Raw genomic sequence first — 16,131 nt, 5'->3', positions numbered from 1 at the left:
GGAACTCTAAGGACTGGACCACACAGCTTCAGCAGGACATACCCCAGAGCCTGCTGCCAGCTTCCAGCCCGGATCACAACTTGTGTGATTCTTGTCAGCACTTTACATTTTTTAGCCTTCAAATTAAGAGGTTTGGAAGGGAAAAAAACAAAAAACAACCAGAAAGAAACAAACCAATCTCAGCTATTCCCCAAGCACTGCCTGTGGCACTGCCAGGCTGCTCTGAGCTGTCTGAGGCAAGGCAGAGCAGGGGAGCAGAACCGAAGCGTCCCGAACCAGCAGCCAGGGCTGGGAAACCCAACCTGGGCTGAGTCTGCACTCCCAGGGCCTGCAGAACTGCAAGCATGAAACTACCAGATGGTGAAATTAAAAAGCCTATATTAAGGCAGCATCCAGACAATATGCAAAGCACTTCCATTGAAACTATTATTAACTTCAAAAATACAGGTTAGAGAAGTTCTGCAATTAGAAGCAACGACAGAAGAAAGATCCAAAAAGCTGCTGTAATCCTTTAATAAAAGGCTCAGCAGGCTGCAAACATCCTGCCAGAATCGAAGGCTGTTATTGAAACTAAAATGAATGGTTTGCAAAACAAGGATCAATGCAGCACAGCTCTCCTCCCTTCCCCAGCACACCTCCCCTCCCCTCCCCTCCCCAAAGCACTGCCCAGACAAGGCAAAGAAACAAACCAGCTACAAGGAATGGGAGCTGCTTTGCTTTGGGACATCCTGCTGAGTCCTCAGGCAATCACAGATTGAAAGAATGGGTTGGGTTGCAAGGGACCATAAAGATCACCCAGTTCCAACCACCCTGCCATGGGCAGGGACACCTCCCACCAGCCCAGGTTGCTCAAGGCCTCATCCAGCCTGGCCCTGAACACCTCCAGGCAGGAGGCATCCACAGCCTCCCTGGGCAGCCTGTCCCAGTGTCTCCCCACCCTCAATGGAAAGAGTTTCTTCCACATCTTCAGTCTCAGTCTCCCCTCCTCAAGCTTCAATCCATTCCTTCTCATGGACATTCCTGTGACTCCTGGATTTCTCTGGTACTCAGGAGGTTCCTTCAGGCATTTCCATAACTCCCTGAGCTCTCTCAAACACCCCTGAGCTGCCCCTTTTGCCCCTGCAATCAGAAGGCTGATTGCATGAAGAAGACAACTGTGCAAGCATTCAGCCAGGAGCCCAATCCCTCCTGAGCACACACAAAACATTCACCTCCCAACCATGCTTTACTGCTTACAGCCAGTGAGCAGTGCTGGCTGAGCTGCACACAAACAGAGCAGGACTGCAAGGCAGAAGGCAGAGCCCTCTCTTGAACCTCGCTGCACTTTTGTTCTTTACAGCACTTTAAAAGAGAAAGGGAAAAGACCAAGGAGCAATAAAGACTCCAAGCCAGCAGTGCTGACTGGGGCAGGAACTTACCTTGCCAAACTGCTCAAAGTATTGCTTTACATCTTCCACTACTGTGTTAGCTGATAATCCACCTACAAATATTTTCTTTGTTCTCGTGACCATCTGTAAGAAATTACAAGACAAGCACAAGGTTTAGCCAGATCCTTTCACACAGTATGTGGGGAGAAGGAAAAAAACAAGGGAAGGAAGAAATGTTCTTCCAGCTGCCATCCCTAACCCAGCTGATGAGAAGATTCCCTCACAAAGCAATTCAGGTTCTGGTCAATTAAAGACTTCGATTTTATTTTAGTTTGGTTTTTTCTTGATCTTGGTTTGGTTTGGGGAATGGCTGAGGAGAAGCTCTCAACAACAGCTTTAGCCCCTGGATGTTTTTTCTTAAGAAGTGGTTTTTCTTGTGCTGCTCAATGCAAGTAGGGAGGGGGAAGGGAGTCCGAGGCGGGGGCCTCAGAGCTGCTGTCTGCAGGAGGATGTGCTGCTGCCCTCCTTTTCTCCTCAAGGCAGAGTGCATGTCTTTGGCAAAGGGAATCCCATCACATGCAGGGGATGTGCTTAAGCTTCCACAGGTCAGCTCAGAAGGAGCCAGCAGAGTTACTCTAAAAGTAACCAAATGACAGAAGACAGCAATGGAGTCCTCCAGCCGCCCCAGCCCAGGGCTCAGCTGAAACGCGCCCACGGCCCATCACAGGCTGCATCAGAAACCCCTCTGTGTCCCCAAGACCCCAGCTCAGCACCCAGCTCTTCTTGCTGAGCCACATGCACCTGGCTTTGGCCAGGTGAAGGGATGGTGCTGGACCCCCCACACAGGATCACCAACTGTCCAGATCTGGAAGCCCTGAAGATGGGCAGGGTCCAGCCCAGGCACCCAAACCCCAGCGGTGGCAGGGGCAGGAGGGGTCTTTGCTGGGCTGATCCCAAACCACTTCACCTTTATGGGACACCTTAAAAATCAAGGTAGATCCAAGACAGCAGTGCCAGCATGCCCCCCATGTGCTTGGCAGAGCCTCATCTCACAGCAGGCAATGCTCTTACACCTGGGGAGAGCTCAGCAGCAGCCCACCCCAGCACACAGAGGGATGTTTTAAAGTCACCAATGCCTGTCAGCTCCAGCAGCCAACAAACACATCTCCCCACACAAATTAAACATCATTCCCATCTCCACTGCCATTCAAATGAAGCAGGGCAGAGCTTTCCCTCCATCAGCCTCTAACCACGCTCTACAAAGCTTCACTTTATTATTATTTCAGTTGCTGTGGGTTGGTTGGTTGTTGTTTTTTTTTTTAAGTTAGGAAGAAAAGAGAGAGGGGGAAAAAAATGGAGTAAAAAATTCAATTATTTTCCCCTGGCTGCAATCTCAGGCTCCAGAATTGAAGCCCAAGCATATATTTTGCTGTAGAAAATTGTCATTTACAAATAAAGAATTGGCTAAAGCCGACTTGTAACTAAAGGATTTTGCAGGGCTGTCAAGAGCCCTCTGCCTGCCAGCATCTGATTTAAGATCAGGCCAAGCCTCTGTTGTCATACAAAAGAGGGAGGAAAGCAATTATTCTAAAGCAATATTTGAAATTATCATCATTTTTATGTTTGACCCAGAGAAGAAAGGAAGAAAGCAGGAGAGAGCTACTGCTTTTAGGAGCAAGATTGAAGGTTGAAGAGGAAAGGGGGAGGAAAAAGGAGATTTTTTTGTTGTTGTTAAAAAAAGGGCTACTTTGTTTCAATAGCTTCAGTCAAAGGCACTATTGGTAATGACAGCAAATTCACAACATTTTAATGCCTGGAGATGTGTTTTGAGCTGGGAAATGGTTTCAGAAATCAGCTCTTTGGTGCAAGAGTGAAGCACAGAATTAAGTCTGCTCCTACAGTCTGTGCTCTGCTGGAGAGACAGTTCAATGGCTTTGGTGGACAAATTGCCCTCAGCACAACAGCACAAGGGATGTGTGGCCCCGGCGAGTCCTCCCGTCCTGCCCTGCCTCAGCAGGAGCCTTCCTTTGCCTTCCACCTGTGGCACCCATGTGCCCCCATGGGCTCAGCCAGGAGTCACTTCCCTGCCCCCTTCTTCCACAACCCAACCATCCCCAGCAGCCCAGGGATAGGATAGGATAGGATAGGATAGGATAGGATAGGATAGGATAGGATAGGATAGGATAGGATAGACCATAAGAGACCTTCAAGATCATCTTGTCCAACCTACCATCCAACACCACCTAATCACCTAAACCATGCAACCAAGGAGAAGTGGTTGTGACAGAGGGGCAGGTTTGGAAGGCAGCCTGTTCCCTGTGAAGCCCTGGACAAGAACAAATGCAGCCTGCTCAGCACAGGGCTTCCTGCTGCCAGCCATGCTTCCTGCTCAGCCCCGGCAGATGTGGAGAGCTGCAGCTTGTGCTGGGAGCACCTCAGGGCTTCCTCCAGCAGGACCCCAGGCTCACTGCTGCATGCTGCTGACTTGTCTGTGCTGGCAGAGCCTCACCACTTTTCATGAGATAACCGGGACTCAGATCAACTGCAAACAAAGCCTCCAACTCCTGCTCTAACCTGCAAGCCTCTCAGTAGCCAAGACAGGAGGAGTTCCAAGGCAAGGCTTCAGCAGAGCTCTCTGGTCCTGCTCACACCCAGCTCCCACCCAGCAGAGCAGAGGCTTGCACTGGACCCAGAGCCTCAGACACCTCGTTAGCCTAATAGCTGAAGGTCTGCAAACATCTCAGCCAAATGAGATGGAGCATTCAAAATTCATTAAAAAATAAAAGCATTCATTAGCTCCAGGACTCCACCACACCAGGGACACCTTCTGCCTCCATCAGCCACTGAATCACCCAGCAAAGAGATTTTGAAGCACAGCAAATTGCCAGGACCAGACCCACTCACACCAGAGTTCAGAGAAGTCCCCAAACCCCTCACTGCTAATGGCTGAGAGGGCCCAGGAGGAGACCCCTTGCTGCTCACCAGCTCCCCTCAGCACCAGGCAGGGCACCAGCACTTGAGGGGCTGCTGGTTCAGCCCAGTCACTGATGTTCTGGTACTCTCCACCATCACCTCCCCAGAGGTGTGCTCGCTTCAGGGAGGGAAATCAAAGGGTTAAAGAGTGTTTAATGAAGTACACTTAATGCTGTTTAGTAAACACTAAAGATGACAAATGAGCAGAGGCAGAAGGACCTGAGCCAACTGAAGAGCTTCTACTTAAAAATTAGGGGTGGCTTAAATCATAATTTCTCACTTGGCTCAGACAACAAAACTCAGCAGGTCCTTAACCCCCCAACAGCTGCAGTTCTGTACAGCCACGTGTGGGGAGCTCAGGAAAAAGCCCTCATTTAACTGTTCTAATTAGAAACAAAGCCCACCCCAAACCCCAGGAGCTCCCACCCAGCCTGCAGTGCCCCCAGCCAAAGGCACTGAGGGTCTTTTACCTCCTCCCCTGAGCTCAGAGTCTGCTCCCTGCAGGTTGCTCCCAAGAGAGGCACTCCCCCAGCCACACGAGGGGCTCCTGGAGAGCCCTGGGGCTGGTCCCACAGAGAGCAGCTCCAGCAGCTCCGTGCCTGGGCTGGGAACAGCGGCGCTGGGGTGATGGGAAGCGATCCGTGTGAATCAATCCCAAATCCATGTTTCAGGAATGATTCCAAGAGGGCTGGGGCACTCTGAAACCACACCACCCCCAGCCTGACAGCTGTGGCTGGAACTTGCAGCAGAAGGGATCTGCCCTGGCTGCCGCAGGGCTCCGCACGAGGCAGGCACTCGGGGGGCTGCAGCTTGGCTGTACTGAAGGTGTCTCTCTCCCGCTGCAGAAGGCACCCACGGGGGAGAGGCAGCTCGGAGGCTGGCTCTAAAGCCCCTTAATTGTAAGGAGCTGCAGAATTGCTTTGTTTGTACACTCTGCTAGTGTTGCAGTTAATCAAAACACATCTGACTACTCCTGTGAGGAGTCATTCAAGGTGACAATCCCTTTGTTGCCCTGGCTGGTGAAAAATACATTTGCCTTTGTGCTCTGAAACCAAGCAAACACTTCAGGTGGTGCAGAAGCAGGGGGAAAACCCCTTCCTGCTTTAGCAAGACAAGGAGGCTCCCCAGAGCATGCCACTCGTGGCAAGGGGAAGGCTGTAATGAGTTCAGTCTGGGGTGCAGCAGGATCTGCTCCACACAACAGGCTGAAGATGCGGTGCCTGGAAACAAGAAGCCTGTTGCATGGCACCATGCTACACGAGCTGCAAGCAACAGACCTGGGGAAGCAAAGGCACAGCCTCCAGCTCAGTGCCAGTCAACATCAGTGCTGCTTCCAACCACTGAGTGCTTTGGGTTGGAAGAGACCTTAAAGACCACCGAGTCCAACCATTAACCCAACACTGCCAATTCCCCACAGCTTCCCAGAATTGTTTGGGTTGGGAAAGGCCTTCAAGATCATTGAGTCCAACCAGCAACCCAACCCCACCATGGCCACAACACCCTGTCCCCAGGTGCCATGGCCACAGGTGTCTTGAGCACCTGCAGGGATGGGGACTCCAGCACCTCCCTGGGCAGCCTGTGCCAGTCCCTGACCAATCTTGCAGCAAAAAATCCTTCTCCTCATACCCAACCAACCCTGCCCTGACACAATTTCAGGCCATTTCCTCTCATCCTCCCTCTTCTTCATTTGTTTAGTGTTGTGTTTCCACCCCCCACCCCCCAAAGCTGCCTTACCATCATGGCTATTAAAAACCAATGAAGAGAGGTTGAAGCCCATGAAACCTTTTGCCACATTCCCTGAAATCCAGAATCTCAGCAGCATCTCCTGCTCTGCTCTGGCCAGCCAAGGCCCAGCAGCCCCAGACCTGACTTCAGGGTAATGCCTTTAAGTGTGGTTTTCCTACTGTTTCTTATGCTGCCTCTTGCTGCTGCTCCCTCAGCAGTTTTGGTGAGGGGCTGCTGGCTGTGGAGGCCTGGATGGTGTGTTTGGACAGGAGGAGTTCTCACAGGCCAGCACAGGAGGCTGAGCGTGGCACTGGCAGCTCTCCTTGCAGAGCAGAACGCAGGTGCTGGAAGCTGCGTTCCCCAACGGTGCAGGGGCCACCAGGTGACCCAGGCAAAGCAGCTGGCAGCGGAGTGAGGAGCACCAGGATGCCCTGCATGCCATCAGAGCTCTGCTGGAAGCGGGACCACTGGCAAGGAGCGAGGGGCAGAGGCAGGCTCTGAGACAAACCAGCACATGGGAGGCTCAGAGAACACCTTGCAGCCTGAGCTGGGCTGTAGGGCACACCCCTGTGCAATTCAGTAGGGTTTTGCCTCCTCCACCTCTCCATGTGGTGGAAGAGGACTGGAGTGCTACAGGTGAAGCTGCCTCCCAAATTGCTGGAATTAGCATTAATTTCAGATTCAAGTGAGGATGCATCTGAGATGGTTCTGCAGAGCTCTGCCCCTCATGCAGGCCAGCATGGGGCAGGCAGCCTGCAGCCTGCTCTCCTCACCTGCACTCTGCCAGCTCCCCACTCCTGATGGATTCACCTCCTAAATCCCTTTGAAATTGGAGAAAAAAATCATCTTTGCTGTATGTGCTGAAGTGCATTTGCTAGCCCATTGTGCTCCACATTCAAACTGCAGCATTACCTCTAATTAAACACAACAATAACTCATGTAATAGGGGAAGTGATCTTGTTAACTCAATTGCCAGGCTGCTTTGGCAGAGCACAAACCACCAGCAACAATTCTCCAGGTTTGGTTTTGTTTTGTGTTTTTTCCTGTGCCTCCAGGATCCTCACAGCAAGTTCCAAAAAGCTATTAAAAACCAGAGGGAAAGGGGAAGCAAAGCCCACAGTGAAAAGAGACAGAGTTTACTGAAAGCTGCCAACCTTCCTCACACAGTCCCAGAGTGCCAGGCTGGAAGGGACCCCAAGGCTCATCTGCTCCAACCCTTCTGGGTGATGGTGTGGGTGAGATGAGCTGGCACAGCAGCCTGCCAAGCTGAGCCCTCAAACTGCCCAGTGCAGGGGACTCCACTGCAGCCCCTGGAGATGATTCCCATGTCTGGCTGTGCTCAGGGGGGAGCATTTTCTTGTCCCAATCACCCCTTGGCTTCTCCATGGCACTCCTTGTCCAAAGGGAGTCTGCATCCTCCTGGCAGCCACCCTTTCTGTACTGATCCATGGCAGTAAGGTCTCCTCTAAGCCTTCTCTTCTCCAGGCTGAGCAACCCCAGCTCAGCCTCTCCTCACAGGGTAGCTCTGCCAGCCCTCCCATCATTCTGGTGGCCTTTCTCTGGGAAGAGCAGGCTCCAGGAGCCATCCCCTTCCCCACTGCTGCTGCTGCAGGGTGCACAAGCAATGGACATGTTGAAGGCCAGGCTGGATGAGGCTTTGAGCAACCTGGTCGAGTGGGAGCTGTCCCTGTCCATGGCAGGGGGTGCTGGAACTTCCACCCCAAACCATTCCACGATTCTCTGTCCTGCTGAGCACTGCTGTACCACCAGACTGCAGCTCCACAGCACCAGAGGAGCTCAGTCCTGTGCAGAGGCAGCAGGGCTTTACGTGCCATGTCCAACATGCCTGAGCATTCCAGACAGGATTCCAGCAAGCCTTAACCAGTGCAAATACCTTGTGCCTGACCCCTGGCTAAGCCAATGTCATCCTGCCAGCGCTGACCCAGGCTGCAGCAAGGTATGCAGCAATGAAAGAGCTCTTTAATGCAAGCAAGCAGCACGGATCCCCAGGGGGCAAAGCAGCTCCTTCCATTGCTGTGGATGGCTTGGAGTGTCCCAATCCATTCATAAGTGAAACTGTTAGCTCAGTCCCTGCTGCACTCCTAGCTCTTGGCTGTCTTTGGTTTTGCTGTTAACTTTGGGAGGGTCATTTTCTGGCTGGTGTTTCATTTCCTCCCTTGATGGCTATGGTAGCAGCAGGAGGCAGAACACACAAAGTGATTTTTCTATGACAGATTGAGTTGGCAGCAATGGCCAAAGCCATCCTTGGGAGTTTCACAAGCAGGTCTGGCCTGGGTCCAGCACAGCCCTTCCTGGTCATCTTCCTGACTGCAGCTACAGTTAACTCTTTCATTTGCCACCCCAGGGAGGACCAGCCCCTCGTTCAGGTACAGCTCAGCAATGGCAGCCCAGCCACAGACACCCCCAGGAAAGGGCCCTCCCCAGAAGAGGAGCTGGAGGGCTGGGCAGGAGCACCCCACACCCTCCCCTAAGCACCCTGCACAGCAGCCCCTGCTCCCCAGGCGGCACACAGGGACGTGCCCCACCACGCAGACCTCACCCCACGGAGATCCGATCTCAAACCAGCCCCAGCTCGGGGAGCTCAGCAACTGCCTGAGCAAAATCTGGCTTCAAGCTTCCTATCTGAAGATCCAGTCAAATCCACCAGAGCCAGACCTCACACCCTCCAGAGAACAGGAATAGATCATAGCCCCAGAGCCCGGCTGTAACCGCTTACATCACACCCCCCAGGGCTGCTCCCTTCCGCTCCCTCCAGTTAACTCTTTGATGGGTGACAGAGCCAAGGCAGAGGGGCAGGAAAAGGGGAGCACAGGGAAAAACCTATTTAAATGCCCCTGCTTTAGCTTCTTGTGCAGGGGAAGATAGCTCCAAATATTGGCTGAGTCTCAGCTGCCTGCCTGATGACTGCTCAGCAGTGCTTCCAACCTGCATTAGGAAGGCTAAAGGAAGAGCTCCTTCTAAAAGCACACAGCTCAGGACCACGGATGGAGATCACTGCCCAGTGTGCCTCTGGACCAGGAGCAGGATGTTTTTGCAGTGCCTGTGTGATGCAAGGACAAAGGTCCCAGTGGGAAGCAATTAAGACTCTGCTCCTAAATCTGCAGGCTACTGGCAAAACTTCACCTTGGACAGGCACAGAGAGAGAGAGATGGCATCCTGCCTGGGGAGCTCACAATCAGAGCCATGGCAGCAGCACTTGATGGGAGCACAGCATTAAGTGACCATTACAGCCTTCATTAATCTCCCTGCTTACATCAGACCATCAGCTGGGAAGAAGCATCCTGTGCCACAGCCAGAACACTTGTGGCCTCCCCCAGGACAAACAGTGGTGAAGGGAAGTTTGCAAGGGCAACTTCAAGGTCATTTTGGAGTAAGGCTTTACAGGTGAAGCAGAGTGGAGTAAAGGGGGTCAAAGTGGGGAATCAATTAAGCAGCTTCCCAAAACGTACCCAAGCCCCTGGGTTTTAATCTGGAACGACAGAAGGTGGCCACCAGCTGTCCCAAACCCGGGAGGGGCATGCAGCAAGAGAGACGCTGCGTGCAAGGTGGGTGGATCAGGGAGCAGCATCCCCTTCTCCTGTCCTCACCACCACAGGCTGCACTGCTGCAGAGCTGCTGAAAGCAGAGATGGGGGGGGGGCTCCCTCAGCTAAAACTGTCTGAAGGCCTGCCCCAGAGCACAGCTGATCACAAAGCCAACAACTCCAGAAGCTGCCTGCCAAAATCCATACCCAGGCTCTTAAGTGGTCTAATTCTTCCAGGTCCTGCAGCTCCCATTGACTCAGACCCCTCATGCCAGAGGCCTCACAATATTTTCATGATTTGAGTCATCTCAACCCAATTCAAATCCATAAATCTGTTAGAGCAAAAGCAGGAGGCAGAATGAAGCAATTGCCTCCAACTGCTGCCATATTTGCATACAGCTGCCGTGGCTGCTGGCAGCGCTGCCAGCTCCCGGGCGCCGCAGGCACAAGGGGAGATGTTCCCACAGGCCAACCTCAAGCCAAATGGCTCATGGAAGCTCAGGCAGAGTCATGTCCAACCAAGAGCTGCTGCCTGCTAGCCAGGTGGGCTGCCCAAGCCATTGAAGTCTCACTGCCACATCACAGCTGTCAGCTAGGAGCCAAAGCACACATCCTGCCCAGGACTCTTCCCTCAGAAGGCATCGCTGCCATGAACACTGTACCAGGGAAACCAATGTGCAGGGCACTTGTTCTCATTCTATGGGCAAAGCATCACTTCTTCTTTGGCTGCTCCATAGGTACCTCTCAAGTCAGGAGAGGGGTTCTCAGACTTTGGAACAGGCTGCCCAGGGCAGTGCTGGGTCACCATCCCTGGAGGTGTTCCAGCAGCCTGTGGACCCGGCGCTCAGTGACACAGTTTAGCGATGACCCTTCAGCGCTGGGTCGAGGGCTGGGCTGGATGACCTTGAAGATCTCTTCCAACCAGATCTGTTCTGTGCTCCTGAGAGCACACAGCAGCAGTCACACTGTGCAGCCAGCCATACCTTTTAGCATGCAAGCAGCTTGCTCTGTCAATATGCCCACAGGCTCGTGGCTCTGCAGCCAGAATGGCTTTTATGGTGCTGTCAATGAACCTTTCTTTAAGCACCCACTTACTGCAGGAGAAGGAACAAATGTATTAGGAGGTTTAACATGGTGTTTAACAAAACCCACCAGCACAGTCCCATTTGGAGACTCCTTAAGGAAACTGCACTTTCTGGAAGAGTTTATAAATTCTTCCAAGCTTCAAACACTGAGATCCCTCCAAAAAATGAAGTAACTACACAGCCTCTCCAGGGCAGCAAACCCAACATCATTTCAATACTTCTAAGCTAGGATCAACTGATTTCTCCTGATCACACTGTCAAATCAGAGCTGGGAGAGCTCTGCTGGGATTCTGGACAACGTTCTGCTAAAACAAGAAAAATCCAGGGGAAGGGAAAAGCAGAGCAATGTGTGATGCAATTCACCTCCCTCCCAACATCCTCCAGATGATTTCTCTGAAAAGAACAAATGGAAAAAACCTTTAACCCTTAAACCTTGATTAATTTCATCTACATAATCCAGATGCACATGGCAATCAGTTACTGATGAGCAAGTTTTACTTCATCTGCTGAGTCAAGCTCAAGCCTGTGCTCGGCTCCACGTGGCTTGCCACAGGGCTGAGCTCTTCTTCAGATGTGAGACCACTGAAACCGTGCACACTGTCCCCATTTCTCTGTTACTGCTGTTGGAATAGTTCCACGATTTCACTAAATGCCCCATTTCCTTTTATCCTCTTTCCCCCCCCTACACAAATGGGCGGCGAATGGCAAGGATTACAGCTCCCACCTCCAGCTCACAAAAGCAAGACGTTTCCCTTGCCAGGGAGGGACCCCAGCAGCCATTCTGCAAGCAGCATCCTTGTCGCTCTAAAGCAGATCAAATAACCCTTGACTAGGAATAAAAGGGTCCCCGAGGAGCTGTGTAGAGAGTGAGGAGTGGAAGCCAGACAAGAGAAAACATTCATACTTTCACCAAAGGAAGGCAGCACCTCGCAGCTACAAGAGCTCCTCTCCCTTGTGTGATGTTTACTCACTTCTTGACCACAGGGCAAGTCGTTTCAGTCTCCATAGGGCTGACATATCAAAGAGTCTTGGGAGCAGCTCAGCTGCAGACTGCAGGGCTCAGCGTTTAAGCCTACATTTCAACCGGCAGCGTTCGTGGAAGCCTCATTAGGCTGAGCTCGTTGCACAACCCAGTGCTGTGTGCCTTGATTCCCACCGAAAGAGGAAGAAAAACGTGTCCCCAACAGCTCAGGGGAGCCTGTGAGGCTTCACTCATTAAACGTCTAGCCTGCTGCAAGTCTTGATTTGACGATGCTGGAGCAGTGCAAGACATTGTTACTGACATGATTATCATTGCAGGAGGAATAAGGAAAAAACCAAATGATTCCTAGCAGGGAAGGTCACAGCAAACTACCAAGCAAGAGATAAATCAGCCAAGGTCTCCAAAGGAAAACCCCACCTCAAACCATCCTTTCTCCTTTACTCCATGTGCAGGACTCTCCTTTGGGGTTGGATTCTTTTATCCCCTTTAGTGGAAATGTATTTCCATGAATCCTGCCCTACAGAGAGCTTTGCTTTCAGGAGGGGGGTGGGGGTGGAGAGTAGCAGATAAGGTACCACCCATCAAAATGAAGTCAAGTCCCTGAGTAAGGTGCAGCGGTACCGCCGGTCTGCAGCCAGGGAAGCTCTCCCCGGTGCTGCAAAGCAGCCTAACAGGGCCGGCACCCACTCTTCAGCCAAACAAAGATGCCGTCAGGGAACGACAACAAACCACTGATCGGCACTTGGAGGGCTGGCTGCTCGGCCGGGCACCGGCTGGGTGGAGAGCCAGGGAAGGATGCCAGGCTGCCAGGAGCGGCGGCAGACACAGGGGCGGGAGAGGGGTCAAGCGTGAGGACAAAGCGGCAAAGGACGTGGGGAAGCTGGTCGGCGAGAGCAGCAAGGGCTGAGGGCAACTGCTACACCCCTGAGAGGTCAGGAGAGCAGGCAGGGATCTGCAGTCCCTCTGCTCACAGCACACGGCCCTGGGCCCCTTCCCCCTTCCAGGCTCCAAGCCCTACAAGAGCACCACTGAGAACCATCCCAGAGCTGGCAGAAGACAAAACTCACACGGCGAATACTGGGCTTAGTTTTGGACCTCTCACTCCAAGGAGGACATCGAGAAGCTGGAGCTGGTCCAGAGCAGGACAACAAAGCTGGGGAAGGGTCTGGAGAACAGGACTGGGGAGGAGCAGCTGAGGGAGACCTCATTGCTCTCTAAAGCTCCCTGAGAGGAGGTTGGAGCCAGGTGGGGGTTGGTCTCTTTGCCCTAGTCTCAGGTGATAGGAGAGGAAATGGCCTGGAATGTGCCAGGGGAAGCTTAGGTTGGACATGAGGGAAAATGTCTTTGCTGCAAACGTGGTCAGGGATTGGCACAGGCTGCCCAGGCAGGTGGTGGAGTCCCCATCCCTGCAGGTGTTCAAGAAACCTGTAGCCATGGCACTTGGGGACAGGGTTTGGTGGCCATGGCAGTGCTGGGTTGATGTTGGGCTGGATGACTGAAGAGGCCTTTTCCACCCTTAACGATTCTGTGATTTTAAGAACCTTGGCACAGTTGTGAGGGGCTGCATCACACAGCTGCCTCATGCCAAACACAAACCTATTGCCCACCACCAACACACAGCTGGGCACACAACTGGAAACCAGTGACATGCAGCAGCTCCTGGAGCAGGAGCACAGGCTGCCTGCCCCCACACTGCCTGCCCCCACGCTGCCTGCCCTGGCTGAAGGCGCCGGGGCCGACACTCAGCTTCACTTTTGGAGCCCATTAGCAAGTGGTACCCAAGACTGGGAGATTTATTGCCCAGGATGCTAACTGCCTCACGCTGCTTTGTTTGTTAATTGTGCCTGGCTGTGCCTGGGGAAGGGCAGCAGCCCCATAAATCAGCTATCTGCAGGCAGAATTCATTGCAAGCTGTTAACGTCGCAAACCCCAGCGCCTGGCAGCGGAGCCGGCGAGAACGGATGTGTTTATACACTGGCACTTGGATGGCAGAACACACAGTGTGACTCAGCACCCAGGCTTCCAGGAGACCATCCCTAAGCAAGACCCTGGTAGGTTCAAGGTGGACTTTTGTCCACCAGCACGGCCCAGGTCTTGTGCTTGTTCCTCACCTCCCACGTGGGGCTGTGCTGGGACAACCCAAACGCACGACACCGGGCTGGGCTCACAGCACAGCAGCTCCCCACAGCAGCAGAGGGAACCGAGCCCATCCCAACTGCAGGCACAAGTACCTCAGCTTGGGCTCACCCTCAGCCCTCCAGCAGACACAGCAAGGCACCCTGCCAAGCTCTGTGCCGCTCACCAGGTTGTAGCCACGGCACAGCTGATCCCCAGGATGATCCCACCACAGCTCCCTGCCCAAAGCCAGGATTCAGGGAAATGAGATGCACGACGTGGAAGTGGAAGCTCTGAGCCAGCAAACCACACCAGAGCTCACAAAGACTCCCTGCTCCCTCTTGGCCAAGCGTGCAAATGATCTGAGCATCCTAGCAGGCAATGCCTCCAGCTCTGAGCCTGCCTGACCCCAGCAGGTCTCACTTCAGAGCCAGGCTCGCCCACTCCCCGCTAAGATCAGCGAGAATCAACTCCCTGCAAATCAGGACAGCAAACCCAGAGGTATTTCTGCACTGCACTCTCTCTGTTCTCAAACACCAGGCTCCCCTCGTTCCAGCACTCACAAAATTTGGCACAGAGTGGATGAAAAGAAAATTGTTGTCATGTTGACAGTCCTGTCATTTCTTTTCCTCCCCAGGGCTGCAAGACCTGCAGAGCTCAAAGAAATCACTGAATTGTGGCACTTTGGTCACTAGCTGAGCCTCCTACCTCCTGAAGGATGAGAAAAGGGGCTGCTGGTTGCCTGCTGCCCCACCTGCGCTCAGAAGCACAGCGCTGTGCTCCTTACTGCTCCCAGAGCAGCACCTGCTGCCACGAAAGGACTAATTCCTACCCACCTATGACACCAACAGGTCTCTATTAATGATGATGTCACTGAAAAACAAGTGTCTGGCTTCAAAATGAGTTGGTCATCACAAGCTGCACACAGTTGGTCATCACAGCCACACGAAGACAGCAGTACGACCGATTCCCTCTCATCCTCCCTCACAGCCCTGCTGCAACACCTAGGCACTGCATGGCAGCCAGGCACCTCTCCTGCCCTTTTATTTGACAGTGATTTGCCATCCATTTTTATGAACCGTGGTCTGCCACTCTCTTTCCAGCTCCAAAGCTCTGCCCTGAAGGCAAATAGGCTGCCAGCTGTGGCAAGGTTTTGATGGATCTTCTCCAGGAAGAAGGGGAGAGGAGAAAGCAAAGGGGTTGCAGGTTGGAAAATGTGAGGTTATACATTCAGCTGGAGTTCAGCAATCCTTCATCCATTGTTAAATCACAGACCACATGCTGAGAGTTAAAGACTTCTATAGGACTCCAGGGACTAATCGAGGAATGATTTCAGCTCCTAACTGAGCTCTAACCAGGCACTTAGGATGCAAAGCACAAGTTTGTGATACTATTGTACACTGCATCAAAATGACTTTTTGATACATTTTTGCACATAACTAATAAGGGGAAGGGGAAAAAATAATATATATATCATCAGCCTGGCATTTACCATCATTCTTTCCCTCCATCCCCTGTCCTTACAACCACATCTGTGACAAACAGCCTCTCTCTTCAATTAGGTCTCCTTTATGCATGCAAGAAGCCCCCAAAATATCGCAGAGCTTTTATGCAACACCAGATTATCTAATGTGCACATATTCTGCAAGAGAGCAGTTTCAAATACCTAGTCACAGAGAAGGGGGGAGGAAAAAACCAGAAGGCATTCCATTCAGCAAGAGAGAAAGGGGAGGGGGGAAGCAAGACATAAAAGCCACAAGAAAGGAGCTGAATGCATTTTTACATGAAGCAATCAGGAGCTGTCAGCCACTGCAAACACAAAGCACTGCAAGTTGAAGTGGGCACACAGGAAGGGCCTTACCACGGGACACACTTTCTCAGCGCTCCCTTATCAAGCCAGCACAGTTTGAAGCAGCATCTCTGCCCAGTGCAGGCAAAAACCAAGGGGGGGTGGGAAATAAAAAACCCACCAGCCCAGAGAAATAACTTCTCCTGCCAGGCTGACAGCTGACATTCTTAACTGAAAAAGCTATGTGCCAGGAATTATCAGGCCTGGCTTTTCTCTCCCTGATAGATGACAGAGCAAAAACACAACCCCGGCCACACACATCTCATAAATCACAACTCTTATTGAACGCCTCACCACAGAATAGCAACAGCCAGGCTGGAGCTGGGGGCTGCTCAGGGCTCATCTGTGAGACACGGGGCAGGGGAGAGATCATTGCCAGCACTAACAGCCCGGCCCAGGCTCAACAGGTACCTCGGAGCACTGCTCCTCACGGCGTTACCTCGAGAGCTCCAAGGGGGTTTTGAGTCTTTCATCGCTTATTAAGAAGGAAT

General features: G+C 52.5%; 1 protein-coding gene across 18 annotated transcripts in view; it reads right to left on the bottom strand.

The window, feature by feature from the left end:
* Positions 1-16,131, bottom strand: part of MSI2 (musashi RNA binding protein 2) — a 236,696-nt gene that overhangs the window by 150,458 nt on the left and 70,107 nt on the right. For all 18 annotated transcript variants that reach the window (XM_054166717.1, XM_054166718.1, XM_054166723.1 and 15 more), the window contains one exon: positions 1,419-1,511. In XM_054166717.1, the coding sequence (XP_054022692.1) occupies positions 1,419-1,511 (93 nt within the window). The remainder of the gene's footprint in view (positions 1-1,418; positions 1,512-16,131) is intronic.

This window comes from Dryobates pubescens, chromosome 13 (genome assembly GCF_014839835.1).
Source record: "Dryobates pubescens isolate bDryPub1 chromosome 13, bDryPub1.pri, whole genome shotgun sequence".
NCBI lineage: Eukaryota > Metazoa > Chordata > Aves > Piciformes > Picidae > Dryobates > Dryobates pubescens.
The sequence above is the reverse complement of the archived record's forward strand: the minus strand, read 5'-3'. Positions and strand labels throughout refer to the sequence as shown.